Source organism: Patella vulgata, chromosome 2, assembly GCF_932274485.2.
Source record: "Patella vulgata chromosome 2, xgPatVulg1.2, whole genome shotgun sequence".
In the NCBI taxonomy this organism is placed as follows: domain Eukaryota; kingdom Metazoa; phylum Mollusca; class Gastropoda; family Patellidae; genus Patella; species Patella vulgata.
Genome location: NC_065880.2, coordinates 57,732,349 through 57,752,772, shown reverse-complemented (window position 1 = coordinate 57,752,772; position 20,424 = coordinate 57,732,349). Strand labels below are relative to the sequence as shown.

Below are 20,424 nucleotides of genomic sequence, written 5' to 3'. Positions count from 1 at the left end.
AATGTCGTCATTTATAAATACCCAGCAGTCAGCGCCCAATTTGAATATAAACGGGAATATAGAGAGTAAATCCAGCAAAAACAACAGAAATATATTTCTGTTTTATTATTAAAAAGACGTGCACTCACCGTTTGACATTTATTAAATTTATAAAAACGTGCCACGTTGCGTAAATTGTACATCTTTCCTTCAATAGCAATATCCATAAAACAGAAATCTCCATATTGATAAATAATACAGCACAACCAACCGAACAGTGGTAATTTCCTCACAAATGATATATTTAAACTAAATTACTTTAGCTTTTCACTAAATTTACATTGCATACAATCCAACGATCCTCATTCCAGAACTTGTAATTTATAATAGCCGCTTTTATGCAATTACATAATTTTCCCGTGATCTAACATATCAAAGAAGCACATACGTCCGATATGACACGTAATCATTTTTCGAGACTTTGTAGATTGGACTTCCTTGTTGTGTTTTCTTCGTGATCCTAATATATAAAACTGCAGGTTAAATTATTTCTTCAACTTTATTATTAAGCTGGATTGGCTTCAAAGGTCCCTCGTTCTCAATAAATGATAGCTGCTCGGAATACCTGCGTGAGCTCTGATCAGTCTCACTCAACACCATCTTTTATCACCCCTAATTTCTGCACATCCTAGACTGACCTTGACTTTAATTTCCATCCCAAATATGGACAGGGGGGGGGGGGGGACATTACCTTATTTGGTCTACCAACCATATGTCATGAACAGACAGAATTTGATGGATATTTTGACAATGGTTAGGATTTTACCAAAATATCACTGGGTTTTTTTACATATAAACACTCTATAGAAAGAGTTAACCAACAATTTTTCAAAGACCCAATATTGTCTTAAGGACCAAAGTCTTACAACTTGTCTTCTATTCTTTCGACTATACCTGGCGTTTATACTGCGTACCATATAGTCACGCTACTTATAAAGTTGCATTTAATAAAATAAAAATATTGACCTTAATCTATCGTACGAAATGCAATGTCGTCATTTATAAATATTGAACAGGTAGGCCCCAATTTAAATATCCCCGTGTATATAGCGAATAAGCCAAATTTGCCGTATGTAAATATACTGATTCTTGTAAATATACTTATTCTCGTAAAAATACTTATTCTCGTAAATATAATTGTTCTCGTCTTCCGACAAGTTATTATTTATGTCTTCAAATTTGTACCATTCAAATGTCAACCCAACCATTTCAGACTTCACGTCTAACCGTTTCACGCATAGTCCGTGCAAAGCAATACCAGCTCCTTGATCAAAGTAACAATTCTATCACATGTAAAGGCGTGCACGAGCTTATTCGCGCGAATTGGAAAACTGTTCGATTGCTTTATTTGAGAAGATACTGATATTATACTACTATAAAATTTGTCAATTTTTTCTTTGAAAATTCTGACAAATTGGTAGCTCTTCGGGAAGGTTGATCATATCGCTTACCCCGTATGTGTATTGTACGTTTTTATAATAGCTAGCAAATAATTTATGATATCTGAATACTTTCTGAAAGAACATATAGCTTGTTATTAGATGTTAGTTTTTAATAGGCCATTTTTTTTATGATAGTCGGATATCAATCACAGATATCAAATATAAATCACATTAATTAGATGAACAACCCAACGCAGCTTTGGAATGAAATGAAATGGGGTTTAGCGTCCTACTGTTCTGCTCCGAACTGGGCTAATGAAGACGGGCATACGCAATACAGTGTGCGATGAGGGAAATTTTGCCCGGACAGCGGCACTACGGCCTATTCTTATATCGAATACCAACTGCTAAGGGATCTTTTACGTGCACGCCAATGTGTACACAGTACCTCGGTTTTTCTTCCCATGCGAATGATTATAACGAGCTATAATTATGTTCTTTCAGAAAGTATTCAAATATCATAAATTATTTGCTAGCTATTATAAAAACGTACAATACACATACCGGGTAGGCGATATGATCAACGCTTCCCGAAGAGCTAAAATTTATCAGAATTTTCAAAACGTGCAAATAAGTTCGTGCACGCCTTTACATGTATAAATAGAATTGATAGCTGTCCTTGTCAGATCCTCCGTCCTGCATCACTGACAAGGGGGAATCACGTAGGAATATCTGGATGTTCGATCCCTGCCAATGCAGGGATCGAACACCCGACCTCCAGGCTAGCGAGCCAGCGTCTTACCCACTTAGCCATCGTGCCCCCCCCCCCATCAAACGCAGCTTTGAAACAAACAGCATTGTAATTTTATATTTGATTAAACTTCACATTTCATTTAGACCTTAGATAATTACGTTTCCAACTGGTACGGAGAAGTAATTCAAATTTATTATTATCATCGGAGAGATGTTTGGAAATAAATGGGACAAAGTAATATTAATACTATAAATCGAAATTTTGTTACTATATATTATTATAGTGCGCCCTTCCATGTAACTTACTTAGGGACACTTTACAAAGTGAAAATTTAATCTTTAAAAAATCAAGATTATGGACATGTAGCGTCGGTTAAAAGCCCATTTAAATAACTGTGTTTTAAATAGTTTTTTTTTTAAAGAATATAGATATGTACAACATCTTAAACTAAATGGTAGATTATTCCATAAAACAGATACGCCTGCATCAAGAGATAGTTTGTTACTGGTTGCAGTAAATTTTACTATACATGTTTGTATGTATTCTTTTTACATGCCATAAAAAGTTTTAACCATAAATTACCTTATTTTTCAGTTTGCACGATTTTTTAAGTTAGCGAAAACAGTCAATTAATAAATCTATAAACAAAATTAACAACCTTAATTCAGACAACAACTTCTAATACACATTTTGGTTGAAATAAATAATCCGTGTGTAGCTTGTTAATTAGTTTAATACATGTAGTATCAAAACACCACATTTGTTACGCAACACCTAGAGGTCAACGTTTTCAATCATTCTGGTCAATCAACCATAACAAAAAGATGGCAATACTTTCCCCCAGTTTCACTGTATATACATGATACTCGTGCTCTAATATTGTATTTTAAAAAACGATTGGAAATGTAGACGGTGTTATTGATGAACTATTTAAATGTTCACATCATATCCCAAGTAATTATATCGTCTAGTTCTATCAGGAGCAAATCCATCGTTCAGTAATTATAAGTTTATGGAACTTTAAAATCTTCGCTGAATCCACGGGACAGATACAATACCATGCTGATTTTTATGTTTCATTTCGGTGCCAACGGCTCGGCCTTCAATGCATACCATCAATCAAAGGTCAATATGTGAACTTGCGCGTTTAATCAAATGAAACAATGTCTAAAATGATTATAAAATAAACCTGATATTGCTTTCTGATGTGGCTGGGTTATTTCAGGTGCCAGTCGTAAAAATAAGAAGACAGTACATGTATATTTACATACGGCAAATTTGACTTATTTGCTATATACCCGGGGATATTCAAATTGGGGTCTACTTGTTCGGTATTTATAAATGACGACATTGCATTTCATGCGATAGATTAAGGTCAATATTTGTAGTTTATTAAATGCAACTTTATAAGTAGCATGACTATATGGTACGCAGTATGAACGCCAGGTATAGTCGAAATAATAGAAGACAAGTTGTAAGACTTTGGTCCTTAAGACACAGTATTGGATCTTTGAAAAATTGTTGGTTAACTCTTTCTATAGTCAAATTCCATGTACTAATAAAAGCGAACGACATGTTTATTTGTAAAAAAACCCAGTGATATTTTGGTAAAATCCCCCCCCCCCCCCCCCCCCGGTCCATATTTGGGATGGAAGATGGAAGCTAAAGTCAGAAATTAGGGGGTGATAAAAGATGGTGTTGAGTGAGACTGGTCAGAGCTCAACCAGGTATTCCGAGCAGCTATCATTTAATGAGAACGAGGGACCTTTGAAGCCAATATAGCTTAATAATAAAGTTGAAGAAATAATTTAACCTGTCATATCGGACGTATGTGCTTCCTTGATATGTTAGATCACGGGAAAATTCTGTAATTGCATAAAAGCGGCTATTATAAATTACAAGTTCTGGAATGTGGATCGTTGGATTCTATGCCATGTAAATTTTGTGAAAAGCTAAAGTAATTTAGTTTAAATATATTATTTGTGAGGAAATTACCACTGTTCGGTTGGTTGTGCCGTATTATTTATCAATATGGAGATTTCTGTTTTATGGATATTGCTATTGAAGGTAAGATGTACAATTTACGCAACGTGGCACGTTTTTATAAATTTAATAAATGTCAAACGGTGAGTGTGCGTCTTTTTAGTAATAAAACAGAAATAAATTTCTGTTGTTATTGCTGGATTTACGCTCTATTTTCCCGTTTATATTCATATTGGGCGCTGACTACTGGGTATTTATAAATGACGACATTACATTTGCCTTTCCGTATACGATAGATTAAGGTCCGTATTTTTATTTCATTAAATTCAACTTTATATATATATGGTACGCAATACAAAAGACACGTAAGAGAAACGTAGATCATAGCGAGCACACACGCCTGTCTAAAAACCTGTCTTTAATTATACAAAACCTGCGTAAAACACACGGTCAAATGATAAATCGCACGGTAAAACACTTTTATTTCCCAAAGTTTGATTTAACACGTACGTGTCAGATAAAGCCTGTTGGTCCTTGATTATACTCCTTTTGATGCAGTTATCGCAACTAGCGAGAAAACACGCCAATTAAACAATACACAACATCGACATTCATTTTTTACCGGTCGGTTAATTAACACACCTCTACTGAAAACGCACTGTCGCACAGTTTTTCACCCCTAGCGTTAATTATCTCACCTCCCAGACAGTTTTTCACCCTTGTTAATTAACACACCTTATTTACAGTTTTAACGCGGTAATACCGAGGAATAGTCGGAAAATTAATTTTCTTTCGATACACGTACAAATAACAACTATGACTGAGATTTATATGGTGTCTGTGCACAGATTCATCCTTTAGCAGTTCTCAGTGTATGTTTGTAAAAACTTTGGCCATACGACAACAAAAATTTCCTGGCTTACATCAGATGAACATTCAAAACTAACGTGAAATAACCATAATAACTAATGTTTTCAAAACGTTATCGTTAACGTTTTCAATACGTTAACATTAATGTTCAGTAAACTGACAGACAAAATGGCCAACCCTCGTTCTCAAATAGCGTAAAAATATGGTATATCAAGGTTGTGGACCCTATAGAGGTCACAATTTTTATCCGATTTTGTTGAAACTTGAAATGTAAGTTTATAACCCAAAGATTGCGGTTCCGTTCGATATTTGCGTTATCGAATTGTAATTTCCTGAATTATGGCCCTTGATTGTAGGAAAAATGACTTTCTTTTTAGCTTGTTACACCCTAGGATTGTTGAATTCGAATTTCTTAAAAATCGGACCAAAACTGAAAGACAAAATGGCCGCCCCTCGTTCGCAAATAGTGTCAAAATATTGTGTACCAGGGTTGTGGATCCTTTGAAGGTGACAATTGTCATCTGATTTTGATGAAATTTTAAATGCATGATTATAACCCAAATATCTTGGTTCTTTTCTATTTTCATGCATATCGAATCGTAACTTCACAAATTATGGCCCCTGATTTTACGAGAAATTATGTTTTTAGCTTGTGGTCCCTCTAGAGGTCACAATTATTATCCGATTTAAAAAAACTTTCGAATATATCACCGTTACACCATAATTTTGTCTGCGGTTGAGTTTCATGAAAATCGGGCCAAAATTGCCAGACAAAATGGCCACCCCTCGTACGCAAATAGTGTAAACATCTGGTACCGGTATATCAAAGTTGTGGACCCTGTAGAGGCCACAATTTTGATCCGATTTCGATGAAACTTGAAATGCAAGTTTATAACCCAAAGATCTCAGTTCCTTTCAATATTCGCGCATATCAGAACGTAACTTCCTCAATTATTGCCTCTGGTTGTACGAAAAATCGCATTTTTAGCTTGTGGTTCCTCTAGAGGTCACAATTATTATTCGATTTAAAAAAACGTTCTAATATATCACCGTTACACCGTAATGTTGGTTGACTTCGAATTTCATGAAAATTGGGCCAAAACTGTTGGACAAAATGGCCGCCACTCTTACGCAAATAGTGTAATCTTCTAGTAAATCAAGGTTGTGGACCCTCTAGAGGTCACAATTTTGATCCGATTTCGATGAAACTTGAAATACTTGTTTATAACCCAAAGATATTGGTTCCTGTCGATATTCGCGCATATTGGATCGTAACTTCCTGAATTATGGCCCTTGATTGAAAAAAAAATCACGTTTTTAGCTTGTGGTCCCTGTAGAGGTCACAATTTTTATCCGATTTAAAAATACGTGTGAATATATCACCATTACACACTAAGATCTTGGTTCCTTTTGATAATCGCGGATACCCGAACTTATCTTCCTAGACTATGGCCCCTGATTGTTCAAAAAATCGCATTTTTAGCTTGCGGATTCTCTAGATTTAACAATTTTTTTTGCGATTTTAAAAACCGTTAAAATACATCACCATTCCACCATAATCAAGATTAAGTCGTATTTCAGGAAAATCAAAATGAAAATGGCCGCTCTTTGTATGCAAATTGTGTAAAAGTGTGTAATACGAAGGTTGTGGACCCTCTAGAGGTCACAATTTTTATCCGATTTTGATGAAACTTAAAACATATCTTTATATCCCAAAGATCTCAGTCCCTTTTGATATTTGCACATTTCAGGCCATAACTTTCTCGATTTTTGCCCCTGATTGTACTAAAAATCGTGTTTGTTTTTAGCTTGTTCGCTATCCATCTGTTGCAAAATGTGGGCGTATCCTGCCTGGCAGCCGCTGGTTGAAGAGTATATAATATTATCAAACCAGCTGAGGTCATAAAGTTCTAAGCACCTAATGATCATCAATTTGATGAAAGTTATAGAGTACTTTGTCACAATGTTTCTTCAAAGGTTCACAAGTTCGTCGCCGTAAATGGACTCGTATCTGGTATTTCATCAATGTAATTTTGATGAGATCCTTTATTTCATCAAGTCAGTCGAACAATGTTCTTCAGGCATAAAAAAAAAATACATTATGATGTAGAATTCTATTCAGCGACTCCTGGAATTTGGTAATGTATAATGGCCCTTGATCACTTTGAAATATCTTATGGACGCTCTAGAGGCTGAAGTTAATATCCGATTAACTTCAGATTTATATACAGTGTTTAAGGTCATGATACAAAAAAGCCCAGTGATTTTCAATGATTTGTGATAATTACTACCAGAGTTATGGCCCTTGATCACTTTGAAATATCTTGTGGACGCTCTAGAGGCTAAATTTATACACAGTGTTTAAGGTCGTGAGATGAAGAAGCCCAGTGATTTTCAATGGTTTCCGATAATTACTACCAGAGTTAAGGCCCTTGATAACTTTGAAAAATCTTGTGGATGCTCTAGAGACCAAAGTTATTATCCGATTGACATTAGATTGATAAACAGAGGTTATGGTCTTGAGACCAGCAAGTATATTGATTTTCAATGAATTTTGATAACTTGAACAGCTGAATTCATGATATTAAACGTTTCGTATACTAAACGTTAGCATGGGGCAGAACTAAAAGCCAAACAAATTCTAATGATTTTCTGATGAGTTTTTACTCTTAATCAGATTTTAGTGTATTGTAAATGTTTCATTACTGAAAAAAGTAAAAATATGCGACAACTTTTGTTGACTGCCCGGCCGATTTAGCTGCTGTGGGCGTATGTTTCGTTGCCTGGCAACCTATCTTTTTCATTATACTGTACAGTTTGAAATCGTTCGTGACATGTCTGAAGCTTATCCAATCGGCCTATAAACCATTCCATGGAACAGAAACTGCACTGAATTGCGTGCTTAATAAAGTTAATACAGTTGTTGATAAAGAAAATGCAGCTTTGTTGATATTGCTGGACTTGTCCGCTGCATTCGACACTATTGATCCTAATGTTCTTATCATCCGTCCCCATGATGAGTGTGGATTAAGAGGTGTGGTATTAAACTGGTTTTCATCATATCTATCAGGCAGAAGCCAATCTGTTATTATCAGAGACTCATATTCCTCGTCTGTCTCGCTGAATTGTGGTGTCGCAAGGATCCGTATTGGGCCCAATTCTTTTTACCATGTATACTAGTCAACTAGGCCAGATTATAAATGGTTTTCAGCTGTCACACCATTTATGTGCTGATGACACCCAGCTAATTGAGAGCTTGCCTGTACTTTCTCATAATCAAAGCCTGAATAACATTCAAGCATGCATTGCTGATGTAAAATCGTGGATGTCATGCAATCAATTAAAACTGAATGATGACAAGACAGAGGCCATTCTCATCGGTCCAAAATCACAAATTTCCAAGATGTCTGTAGATCATGTTCATGTTGGTGAAGTACAGATTGCGTTCTGTGAAAAAATAAAAAAGTTTGAAAGGAATGGACCAAATCAATGAGGCATAATTATAGCTGACTTCTTGTTAGCCTGTGTGTACTCTTGTACTGTAACTGGTAGGCCTACAAGTACGTAACTCCCGAAGCAGACAAATAGGACAGTGATCCAATGGGGCTGCAATTCAACTGGGGTGACAAACTCTCATTTTAACCACAACTAAACATAATATCAAGGCCGTATATGTATATATCGAACTTTCAATCAAATTGTCTGACATGCGGCCTCGCTCAACAGCGGCCTCGCTTTGTACACTCTATCATTTTGCCTCGATCTAAAATTTCCGGGAGTATGACGTCAACTTAACTGTTAATCTCCTCTTACGACGCCATTTAAAAATTTAATCAATCAATGAAATCCTGTTTAAATCCAAGCCATCCGTGGGTCTACAGAGTTGATTTTGTGCTTGTTGTGTAAATAAAGATCTAATTTATAATTTCTATGACATCTGAAGCCTAAATAAAGACTTGCAATAATCAGATTTAGCTCTTGCATAATGTATGTTTAATCGATATTCAATAATAAAAATTCCAGATTAAAGATATATTGATGAAAGAAGCCCATTCCATGCCTACTGCTACTTCATCAGAATTTTTAAGGAAAGCTTTAAGAGAGAAACAGTTAAAAAGAAATGGTAAGCTTGATTGATTTCTGTTAATTTGTAAGAAAATTGTGTAATAATTCCCAAAATTTATTTTAAAATACACATGAATATTTTGGATAGCCCAGACATATAGTCGAATGCAAAGATTATTCCAAAGTTTCAACAATACTAATTGTATAACTATCCATTACTGTTTGCCATATTTTGTTGCAGTTAATATACCAATGCAGCCTGAATGGTTGTTCCAAAGACCAGCTCTGACATTAGATTTTATGGTTGGGGTAGATGAACAGACAGATCCGGTAAAATTGTTATCCTTATAATTTGGTTTTTGATGGCTTTCGGTCTTTCAGTCTTTCAAATGATTTTGATCTTTCAAATGATTTTGATATTTTGAAAACTTTCATCATCCTGAAAACACAAATTTTTACATGCCTAAGAGTCATTCCACGAGAAAACCATGAAATATCATGCAGATGTTCGAAGGTGGAGGTTGGTTGATTGAGTTCATATTCACAGGGTTTGGTCGACCCATCAAGCCTACTCTCCAGCCAAAACTGCCGATTTCAGAAATCATCCATTTCCGAGATACAGGCCGATTACGTTTTTCTGCTGATTTTTGCCATTTTCAGGCCAAGTTTTAGCTATTTTAGTCGCACTACTACCGCTGTTACAAGACCCTGGCAAACTAGGTTTTGGTTGTTCATTATAGTCGGGGTCTTACCCTATCACATTATCATTTTTCCTATGTATCAGGAGACTAAGCAAGATACGTGTCTGGAGATACCTGAAATGTACTCTATCTTCAGATCGCGATAACTTCACGGGAGCAGGGTTTGCGATAAAAATCAAAATAATTTATTTGCAGCTTGACCTGTTCTACCAACATAATTGCCTATATTGTTATTCAAAGGGTCAATATATCAACTCTGGCTCCCCTTCAACCTGCTTTGCCAAAATGGTTTGATATCCACTCAACAAATCCAAGGTTGCCTCTCCCAGTCAATATGGATTTTTGCAAATTCTCGATCTAAAATGTCGATCCTGATTTGTTTTTTTTTGTTGTTTTTTTAATGCAAAATACAGAATTTCAATCACAAATTTTGAAAACAGTGGAATTAGAGCAGATGAAAGTCAACAATTATGCAAAACAAATCCAATTTCTATGAAAATCGCCCATTTGACCTTGACCTTCAATCGCGAGGTCATTAGAGATACTATTTGAAGTTCACACGTAGCTCTATCGACAAACCATATCTCATTCGAAAATATTGAAAAACAAATTAGTTAAAGTTGGGATTTCAAAATTTTTCTTGTCAGACATTTTGCCAAAAATAAAGGGCATAACTCTTATTATTTTATCAGACGGATTCATACCACAATTAAAAGTCACGTGTCAACGAAACCTTCAAATCCCGTACGTAATAAAAATAGGTGCACCTCGATATTTTTCATATTTAATTCCCATATTGTATTCAAATTTATGCTATTAATATTCGTACAAAATTATATGTTTTCATAATATACTCTTCAAAAAAAGTAGGGGATATTCAGAAACAATACAAAACTGCGGAACACTCATTTACACGCCTCCAAACGCGAGACACCTATCGGTGAAATCCAGAATTGCAGAGTAAATCTGGACTCATCTGAGAACATTACATGCGCCCATCGACGATTACCCCAATTTCTAACTGCCTACACCATTGACGCCTGTTTGCCATGTGCTGGCGAGTTAATGGAGGCACAACACGTGGTCATAGCGCATCAAATGGGCTGCATGTAGCTGATTTCTTATCGTTTGGGATGTAACTCGAATTCCTGTAACTTGGTACAAGTTTACAGAAAGCTGATTGGCCGTTTGTCCTCGATTTCACAGGACCTGTGTACGAATGTATCGATCCTGGGCTCGTGTAGTGGCTCTAGGACGACCTAAACTATCATCAACATTGTGTGTTTGTTGGTACCGGTTCCACAGTCTGCTGATCACAGACTGTGACACATTAAGCATTTTCGCTACTGCTCGCTGTGTAGAACCCATTTGAAGCATGCCAATAGCACGTAGACGTTTATCATGTTGAAGATATCTCATTGCAAATTAAACGTAACACACTGAAACAAAGATACGCTGAAAGTAAATCTTATGCAAGAACCGATAGGAAAGCAAATTAAACGTAACACGCTAAAACAAAGATATGCTGAAAGTAAATCTTATGCAAGAACCGATAGGAAAGCAAACATGGATAGGATAAACTAGCATGCGGCAGTTTTCATCAACCCTTCCTTGAAGTGTCAGATTTGATAATGAACCCCTCCCACGTGTATGGTGCTATTGCGTTTCAAACGTGTAGCTCAGTAGTTCTGTTGGGGCGATACGTTCTTCATCTGTGAATATACTCTCAAAGCATGTCAAGTGTCCATGACTATTTATCATATCACAACCTGCATTTTAATATCCCCTACTTTTTTTGAAAAGTATATATTGATTACATGAAAGCTTGCCGATCCTGCTTCGGCTTCAAATTCACAACAGTAATATTCCTTCAAAATTACGTGTCTGCGTTTATACAACAGCAAATAAATGCAGAACTTCTGAAATAAGAATAGTTTGTGATGTCAAAACATTATTTTCTTCTTTATAAAATGTCAACAAAATATTCAAATTCGCACGTAATAAAAATAGGAACACCTCGCTATTTTTGTGCACACACAATTTTTATCCGATTTTGATGAAACTTAAAATGTATGTTTATATCCCAAAGATCTCGGTTCCTTTCGATATTTGCGCATATCACATTATAACTTCCTGAATTATGACCCCTGAATGTACGAAAAATCACGTTTTTAGCTTGTCGTCCTGCTTGATGTTACAATTTTTATTCGACTTTGATGAAATTTTATATATACTTTTATATCCCAAAGGTCTGGGTTTTTAGCTTGTTGTCCCGCTTGATGTTACAATTTTTATTCGACTTCGATGAAACTTTTATATATACTTTTATATCCCAAAGATCTAGGTTCCTTTTGATATCGTCGCATGTCAGACTTTAACATACTGGATGATGGCCCCTGATTGTATGAAAAATCACTTTTTATTTAGCTTGTTCTCTGTCCATCTCATGCAAAATGTGGGCGTATCTTGCATGGCAACCGCGTATTCATATTTAATTCCTGTACGGTATTCAAATTTACGTTAGTAATAATACTATAGAATGATAGGTTGCAGATCCATGCCGGCTTCAATCAAATTCACGCCAGTAATATTCCTCCAAAATTACAAGTCTTCGTTTATACGACAGCAAATGAAAGAAAGGCGTCTGAAATGAGAATTACTTGTGATGTCAAAATATTTTTGTAAAATGGTATTTTATGATTACATTGATAGTTAAATCACTTGTAAAAGGCATACATAACTTCAGTGTATGGCGTACCTGACCCTTAACATATAACACATAGTTTCGTAGTAAGCACTGCCTTATAATCATGGTAAGCGATTTTCGTGCGATAATCGAGATCGCCGGAAAGGGCCACTGTAGATGGGAATTTATATAAGGTGTCTTAAAATACGTTTTATTGCGGAAAATAAGTTAAAGGTTTAATAGCTAATAATAGACAGAGGTTTTGAATTTATAATGACTGTCGATTGATTTGGGGTGTTATGTTATAGTTATATACTATTTGGATAATAAGTGAAATCAAGGACTAGTTTCTACGTGGTGTCAGTTGATTTTAATGAGATTGAAATGTCCGGCAATGGAGAAAGCACCGAGGTAATCGTGTAGATAAGGTTGATACTCACTCTTATTAGATTGACAAAAGAGTAGCAATGACTTCTGTTCAAGATTAGATTGATGAATTTCCCCGACAAAGGAATAAGACGGTCAAGCAAGGCAGATTAAATAGGTAAACAAGGTAGGTGTATAAATGGGATAACACGATAAATACGTTGATCACTTAATTGTCGAATCAATCAAGCCTATTATCAACGATAATCCGGATGAGTGGTAGTTATACATTCAGTACACTATATTAATTTCAAAATTTTGAATATTATTCACCATATCTTGATGTCCGATTGGGCATACTCCTGGCCGTACATTTGGAAAATAGCGTAGGACATCTACGGGCGAAATCCTAACACTTAAGAAACCGAAAATCGACGCAAAAAGTGACAAATTTTGTAACTTTCAACACAAATTTTCATACTGCTGAAGTCTAGTTGACAACAATTTTATTTTTTATGTTATTAGAACAGGTCAAGCTGCAAATAAAATGACTTTCATTTTTATTGCAAACCCTACTCCAGTGAGTTAACGCAATTTGAAGAAAGGGTATAAATCAGGTATCTGCAGACACGTATTTCGTGTAGTCTCATGACACCTACAGAAACAGAGGTTGCACTGGGTGATCGGGTGAGACCCAGTCTATAATCACCAACCAAAGCCTAGTTCGCCCTTCATCGATTAACGGCTGTAGCAATGCTACGAATATGGTAGAAATTTGACCTGAAAATGACGGAATTTAGCCGAAAAACATAATCGGGCTGTATCTCAGAAAAGGTTGAATTCTAAAATCTGCAATTTTGGCTGGCGAGTAGGCTCGATGGGTCGACCAAACCCTGTAAATATGAACTCAATCGAACATTCGAACCTTCTCCATGGTTTTCTCATGGAAAAGTTGATAGGTTCAATAATGTAGAGATACAGTGCACAGTACAATAAATGCCTTAGATTTTAACTAAAAGACAAGTCAATTCACTTTTCCATGAGGATACACACCTTCCAGAATGTTGTAAACATGTAAGAATTACAAATAGAGACTAGATCTGCCAGGCAGATATGAAAGCTTTCATATTCATCGTCAAGTGTCATGGATTATATCAAGAATCTTAAAAAGAAAAAAAGATTTATTAAAATCGGTCAAAAAGTAGCTAAGCTATAACGAGAAACATTTCACACGGGCGAAAAATAATCTTAAAAATAAAGAGAGATAATTGAGACTTGTATTGGTAGAATTGGATCGACCTGCCATTTCAGAAAAATCGAATAGAAAAAAAAGAATTATTAAGATCCGCCCAAAATTCGCTGAAATATAATGAGAAACATTTCAAACGGGCAAAATTTTCCGTCACATGTTACAGATTAAATCGGCTAAAAACTGGCTAAGTCATAACGAGCAGGCATAACTTCCCATCAGATTTTAATGATTTTGTCAATAATCTTAAACAGAAAAGAATTATTATCTTAGTTGTAAGTTGTAATTATAAGTATTCAACCAGGCAAAATTTGACATTTTAAAAGTTGCACAGAACCTTTAAGAACCGACGTCAATCAAGCTTACAAAATAAGTACCAAATGACCTACTTAATTGTTGGCCATAAAAATTTGACCCGATTTCAAAGTTTTTGAAAATTAAGGGGCGAAAAATGTCCTGTAAACGACTTCGTCGACACGAAAATCCTCAAAGTGGAAATTTGAAATTTTCATGTACCAACAATTCGACTCTGAGACAGGCTATCCAGAAATGTATTAATTTCAGAAATGGAAGATGACTTCAAGAAATGGCGGTCTATTCCGATTATTTCAAAGTCATTAATGGGAATTTTTCACTGGAAAACAATCTTGTTGGCTAGAAAAAATTTTGAAATTTTCAAATACCAAATTCAACCCTGATTCAGAAGATAGGGGATAGGAGACGAAATAAAAGTTCTGCTCCAAACTTTTTTCAAATATTTCTTCAAGGATTCACAAAATTTAACTTCCATGTCTGTAAGTAAAATATCGAAAGAGCCTTAGGGAATTTTCACATTTCAAGATCGTGGCACTTCCGGTTTGATTGACAAACTCCATATTATGTGTACGCATAGCTAGTACAGAAAAAAAAAAAATTTTTCAAGGCAATCTGACCTACATTTTTTCAATTTTTGGAAAACTTTGATCCTTAATTTCTCCAGGGAGAGATAAGTTAGAAAATTGGATCAATCAGTTCTTCTTACATTCCAAATTTCATGAAAATCGTACTAATATTAAAGAAGTCGTATAGTTGGTTTTTACTTCCTTGATGAGAATTCAATGACATAATTTTCACTCGAAAACAACTTTGACGTGCGGCACGAAAAACATCAAAGTGGAAATTTGAAATTTTCATACACCGCATATTCGGCCCTGATCCAGGCTATCCAGGAGATAGGAGATGAATTCTCCAAACTATGGCCTATTGTTATTTTCACGCCCGTTAATGTGGATTTTTCACTATTTTTATACGCCCACATTTTCATGCCGACGTATTATTTCATCGCCCCTGTCCGTCCGGACGTCCGTCCACAATTTTTATCAGATTTTGACGAAACTTAAAATATAGGTATATTTCCTTAAGATCTCGGTTAATTTTGATATTGGCATGTATAGGACCATAACTACATGGATTATGGCCCCTGATTGTACGAAAAATCACGTTTTTAGCTTGTGGACACGCTAGAGGTCATTATTTTTACCCGATTTTGATGAAACTTGAATTGCAAGTTTATAACCCATAGATCTTGGTTCCTTTCGATATTCACCCATATCGGATAGTAAATTCCTGAACTATAGCCCCTGATTGTACAAAAAATCGCGTTTTTAGCATGTGGTATCCGATTTAAAAAAAACGGTCGAATATATCACCGTAATTTTGGTTGAGCTCGAATTTCTTGCCGAACAAAATATGCCGCCCCTTCTACGCAAATAGTGTAAACATCTGGTATATCAAGGTTGTGGACCCTCTAGAGGTCACAATTTTGATCCGATTTTGATGAAACTTGAAATGCATGTTTATAACCCAAAGATCTTCGTTCCTTTTGATATTCACGCATATCGGATCGTGACTTCCTGAATCAATGTCCCTGATTGTACGAAAAATCACATTTTTAGCTTGTGGTCCCTCTAGAGGTCACAATTTTTATTCGATTTAAAAAAAAAAAACTCCAAATATATCACCATTACACCATAATGATAGTTGAGTTCTAATTCATTGAAAATCCGACCAAAACTGCCTGACAAAATGGACGCTCCTTGTATGAATAGCATAAAAGTATGTAATACCAAGTTTGTGGACCCTTTAAAGGTCACAATTTTTATCATATTTTGATGGAACTTGAAATGTATGTTTATTATAACCAAAAGATCTTGGTTCCTTTCGATATTCGCACATATCAGACGGAAACTGCTGGAAAAAATGACCGCTCCTTGTGTATGCAAATAGTGTAAAAGTATGGTATATCAAGGTTGTGGACCCTCTAAAAGTCACAATTTTGATCCGATTTTGATGAAACTCAGTTCTTTTTGATAATTGCGAATATTGGAATGTAAATTTTTAGATTATGGCCCCTGATTGTACGAAAAATCACGTTTTTAGCTTGGCGACACTCTAAAGGTCACAATTTTTATCCGATTTAAAAAAAACCTTCAAATATATCGCCATTACAACACTATAATGATGGTTGAGTTTGAATTTCGTGAAAATCCTGCCGAAACTACCCGACAAAATGGACGCTTGTATGCAAATAGCGTAAAAGTATGTAATACCAAGGTTGTGGACCTTTTAAAGGTCAAAGTTTTTATCATATTTTGATGAAACTTGAAATGTATGTTTATAACCCAAGGGTCTCGGTTCCTTTCGATATTCGCACATATCAGACTGAAACTGCCGGAAAAAATGGCCTCTCCTCGTACGCATGGTATATCAAGGTTGTGAACCCTCTAGAGGTCGCAATTTTGATCCGATTTTGATGAAACATTAAATTTATGTTTATACCACAAAGATCTCAGGTCCTTTTGATAATCTCGCATATTGGAACATAACTTTCTGGATTATGGCCCCTAATTGTATGAAAAATCACATTTTTAGCTTGTGGACCCTCTACAGGTCACAATTTTGATCTGATTTTAAAAACTGTATAAACATATCACCGTTACACCATAGTGAAGGATGAGTTCAAATTTTGTTAAAATCGAAACGAAACTGTCTGACAAATAGTGAAAAAGTATGTAATACGAGGGTTGTGGATCCTCTAGAGGTCACAATTTTTATACGCCAACATTTATATGTGGACGTATATTGCCATCGCCCCTGTCCAGACGTCCGTCCACAATTGTTTGTCGACACTCTAGAGGTCACAATTCTTATCCGATTTTGACGAAACTTGACGAAAAATCACTTTTTTAGCTTGTGGACCCTATAGGGATCACAATTTTTATCCGATTTTGTTGAAACTTGAAATATAAGTTTATGACCCAAAGATCTCGGTTCCTTTCGATATTCGCGCATATCGGATCGTAACTTCCTGAATTATTGCCCCTGATTGTATGTAAAATCGCATTTTTATCTTGTGGACCCTATATAAGAGGTCATAATTTTTATCCGATTTAAAAAAACGTTTTAGTATATCACCATTACACCCTAAGGATGGTTGAGTTTGAATTTCGTGAAAATCGGCCCAAAACTGACAGACAAAATGGCCGTCCCTCGTTCTCAAATAGCGTAAAAATATGGTATATCAAGGTTGTGGACCCTCCAGAGGTCACAATTTTTATCGGATTTTGTTGAAACTTGAAATATAAGTTTATAACCCAAAGATCTTGGTTCCTTTCGATATTCCCACATATCGGATCGTAACTTACTGAATTATGTCCCCTGATTGTACGAAAAATCACGTTTTTAGCTTGTGGACCCAATTTAAAAAAACGTTTTAGTATATCACTGTTACACCCTGAGGAGGGTTTATAACCCAAAGATCATTGGTTCCTTTCAATATTCGCACATATCGGACTGTAACTTCCTGAATTATGGCCCCTGATTGTACGAAAAATCACATTTTTAGCTTGTGGTCCCTCTAGAGGTCACAATTATTATTCGATTTAAAAAAACGTTCTAATATATCACTGTTACACCCGAAGGATGGTTGAGTTCGAATTTCGTGAAAATCGGACTAAAACTGACAGACAAAATGGCCGTCCCTCGTACTCAAATAGCCTAAAAATATGGTATCTCAAGGTTGTGGGCCCTCTAGAGGTGACAATTTTCTTCTGATTTTGATGAAACTTGAAATGTAAGTTTAAAACCCAAAGATCTTGGTTCCTTTCTGTATTTGCGCATATCGGAGTGTAAATTCCTGAATTATTACCGCTGATTGTACGAAAAATAGCTTTTTGTTTAGCTTGTTCTCTATCCATCTCTTGCAAAATGTGGGCGTATCCTGCCTGGCAACCGCTGGTTGTCCAATTTGTCTAAGATCTTGATTCCTTTCGATATTGGCACATTTCAGACCATAACTTACTGGATTATGGCCCCTGATTGTACAGAAAATCGTGGGAGTTTTTTTTCTTTAGCTTGTTCTCTATCCATCTGTTGCAAACTGTGGGCCTATCTTGTATGGCAACTGCAAAGGATCAGTATATTTACCAATACTTTGCTTTAAAAACACTGATCAGCACATACCAATGTTGTAATCGATGATAGTCTCATTAATTATAAAAGATTGACTGTTTCTTGTAAAAGAAAGAAACAAAGCATCCCCAAAATACAGGGCCGAAACTGACATCAGAAGCCATCAGAAACTAAGAAATTACTTATTATTATATATTCTAGAACATAGTATCTTTAGGTACACTACCATTGTTAGTACAGGAAGAAGCCATAATAGATGATATACTGTGTTGTTTGCAGGTAATGTTAACTACAGTGGACTCTGTCAATTCCGACATCGTACAGGATTGATACAATATGCCAGATTACACAGCATGTCGGAATACTCAATTGCCGCAATACCGGAAGTATTATTGTACCTTAAACCACTCGTACGTCATTCTGTTGGTGTCTTCAAACTTGCCGTTCAAGTAAAATTGTTTCTTACAGCTGTTAAAGTTATCGGCAAACTTCTGTTTGAATTCATCTTTTTGCTTTAAAATGTCGGATACTGTAGTACGGCCAATTGAATACTTAACGGCTGTGTAGGTCGTGGAACTTTCTCAAAATCTGCTATAATGTCAAATCCGTACGGGCATGCTGTGCAGGACACGATCACACATTATGAATTGAATTTGAGAAACTCAAATCAAATACCAAGTGCTCTCTTACAAGAGATTATAAAATTATCAAGGTAATCAACAAAGATGGACACATGTTTTATGCTCGCAGATAATTGATTGGTGATTACTTGTTGGTTAACAACCACAGGCCGGATTATCCAATGTTTATTAGACGCAAATCGTGTGACAGGACCACTGATTGATGTCGTAATTCGGAATATTCAAAATCCGGACTACTCAAAACTTTTTATACGTCCACATTATGAATATTGCCGTCGTCTGTGTGTGTGTGGGTATGTGTGTGTCGCCTACAGGCCACAATGCTTAAGTGATCATCTTCAAACTTTACATACTTATTCCTTATACCCTATTTCTTTGTTTGTCATCTACAGGCTGCATTTCTTAATGTATCATATTGAAACTTTGCATACTTATTCTTTGCATACTTATTCTTTGTACCCTAAGGAACATCCCTATCGTTTGGGGTGCGTGCTCAACCCCCAGGGGCAGAGCCATGTCCATTTTCTTTTTGTGTGTCGCCAAAAGGCCACAATTCTTAAGTGATCATCTGGAATCTTTACATACTTATTCCTTATACCCTAAGGATGATCCCTATTGTTTTTGGTGCATGCCTGATCCCCAGGGACAGAGCCACACCCATTTCTTGTATTTGTTTGTTTGTCGTCTACAGGCCACATTTCTTAACGCATCATCTCGAAACTTTGCATACTTATTCTTTGTACCCTAAGGAACATCCCTATCATTTGGGGTGCATGCCCAACCCCCAGGGGCAGAGGCACGCCCATTTTCTTTTTGTGTGTCTGTGTGTCGCCTACAGGCCACAATTCTTAATCGATCGTCTTGAAAAAAATTCATATGAATTCCTTATACCCTAAGGATGATCCCTATTGTTTTTGGTGCTTGCCCGCCCTCAGTGGTAGAGCCACGCCCATTTCTTGTCTGGGGGCCACAGTGGCTAGGTGGTTAAGACGCTGGCTCGCTAGCCTGGAGGTCGGGTGTTCGATCCCTGCATTGGCCGAGAAAGTTCATCCTGATTTTCCGACCTGGTTTCCCCTTGTCAGTGGTGCAGAACGGAGGGCCTGACAAGGACAGCTGTCTAGTCCTTCGGATGATACGAAAAACCGAGGCCCTGTGTATACATTAATTAGAATGCACGTAAAAGATCTTTTGGCAGTTGGAATTCGATATATAAGACGGCGATAGTGTCGCTGCCCGGGC

The 20,424-nt window shown here is 36.2% G+C and overlaps 1 protein-coding gene across 2 annotated transcripts in view; it reads left to right on the top strand.

Moving 5' to 3' along the window:
- LOC126811205 (gamma-tubulin complex component 2) overlaps nt 1-20,424 on the top strand; it is a 123,431-nt gene that overhangs the window by 62,266 nt on the left and 40,741 nt on the right. For both annotated transcript variants that reach the window (XM_050536776.2, XM_050536775.2), the window contains exons 7-9: nt 9,052-9,151; nt 9,335-9,423; nt 18,746-18,823. In XM_050536776.2, the coding sequence (XP_050392733.1) occupies nt 9,052-9,151; nt 9,335-9,423; nt 18,746-18,823 (267 nt within the window). The remainder of the gene's footprint in view (nt 1-9,051; nt 9,152-9,334; nt 9,424-18,745; nt 18,824-20,424) is intronic.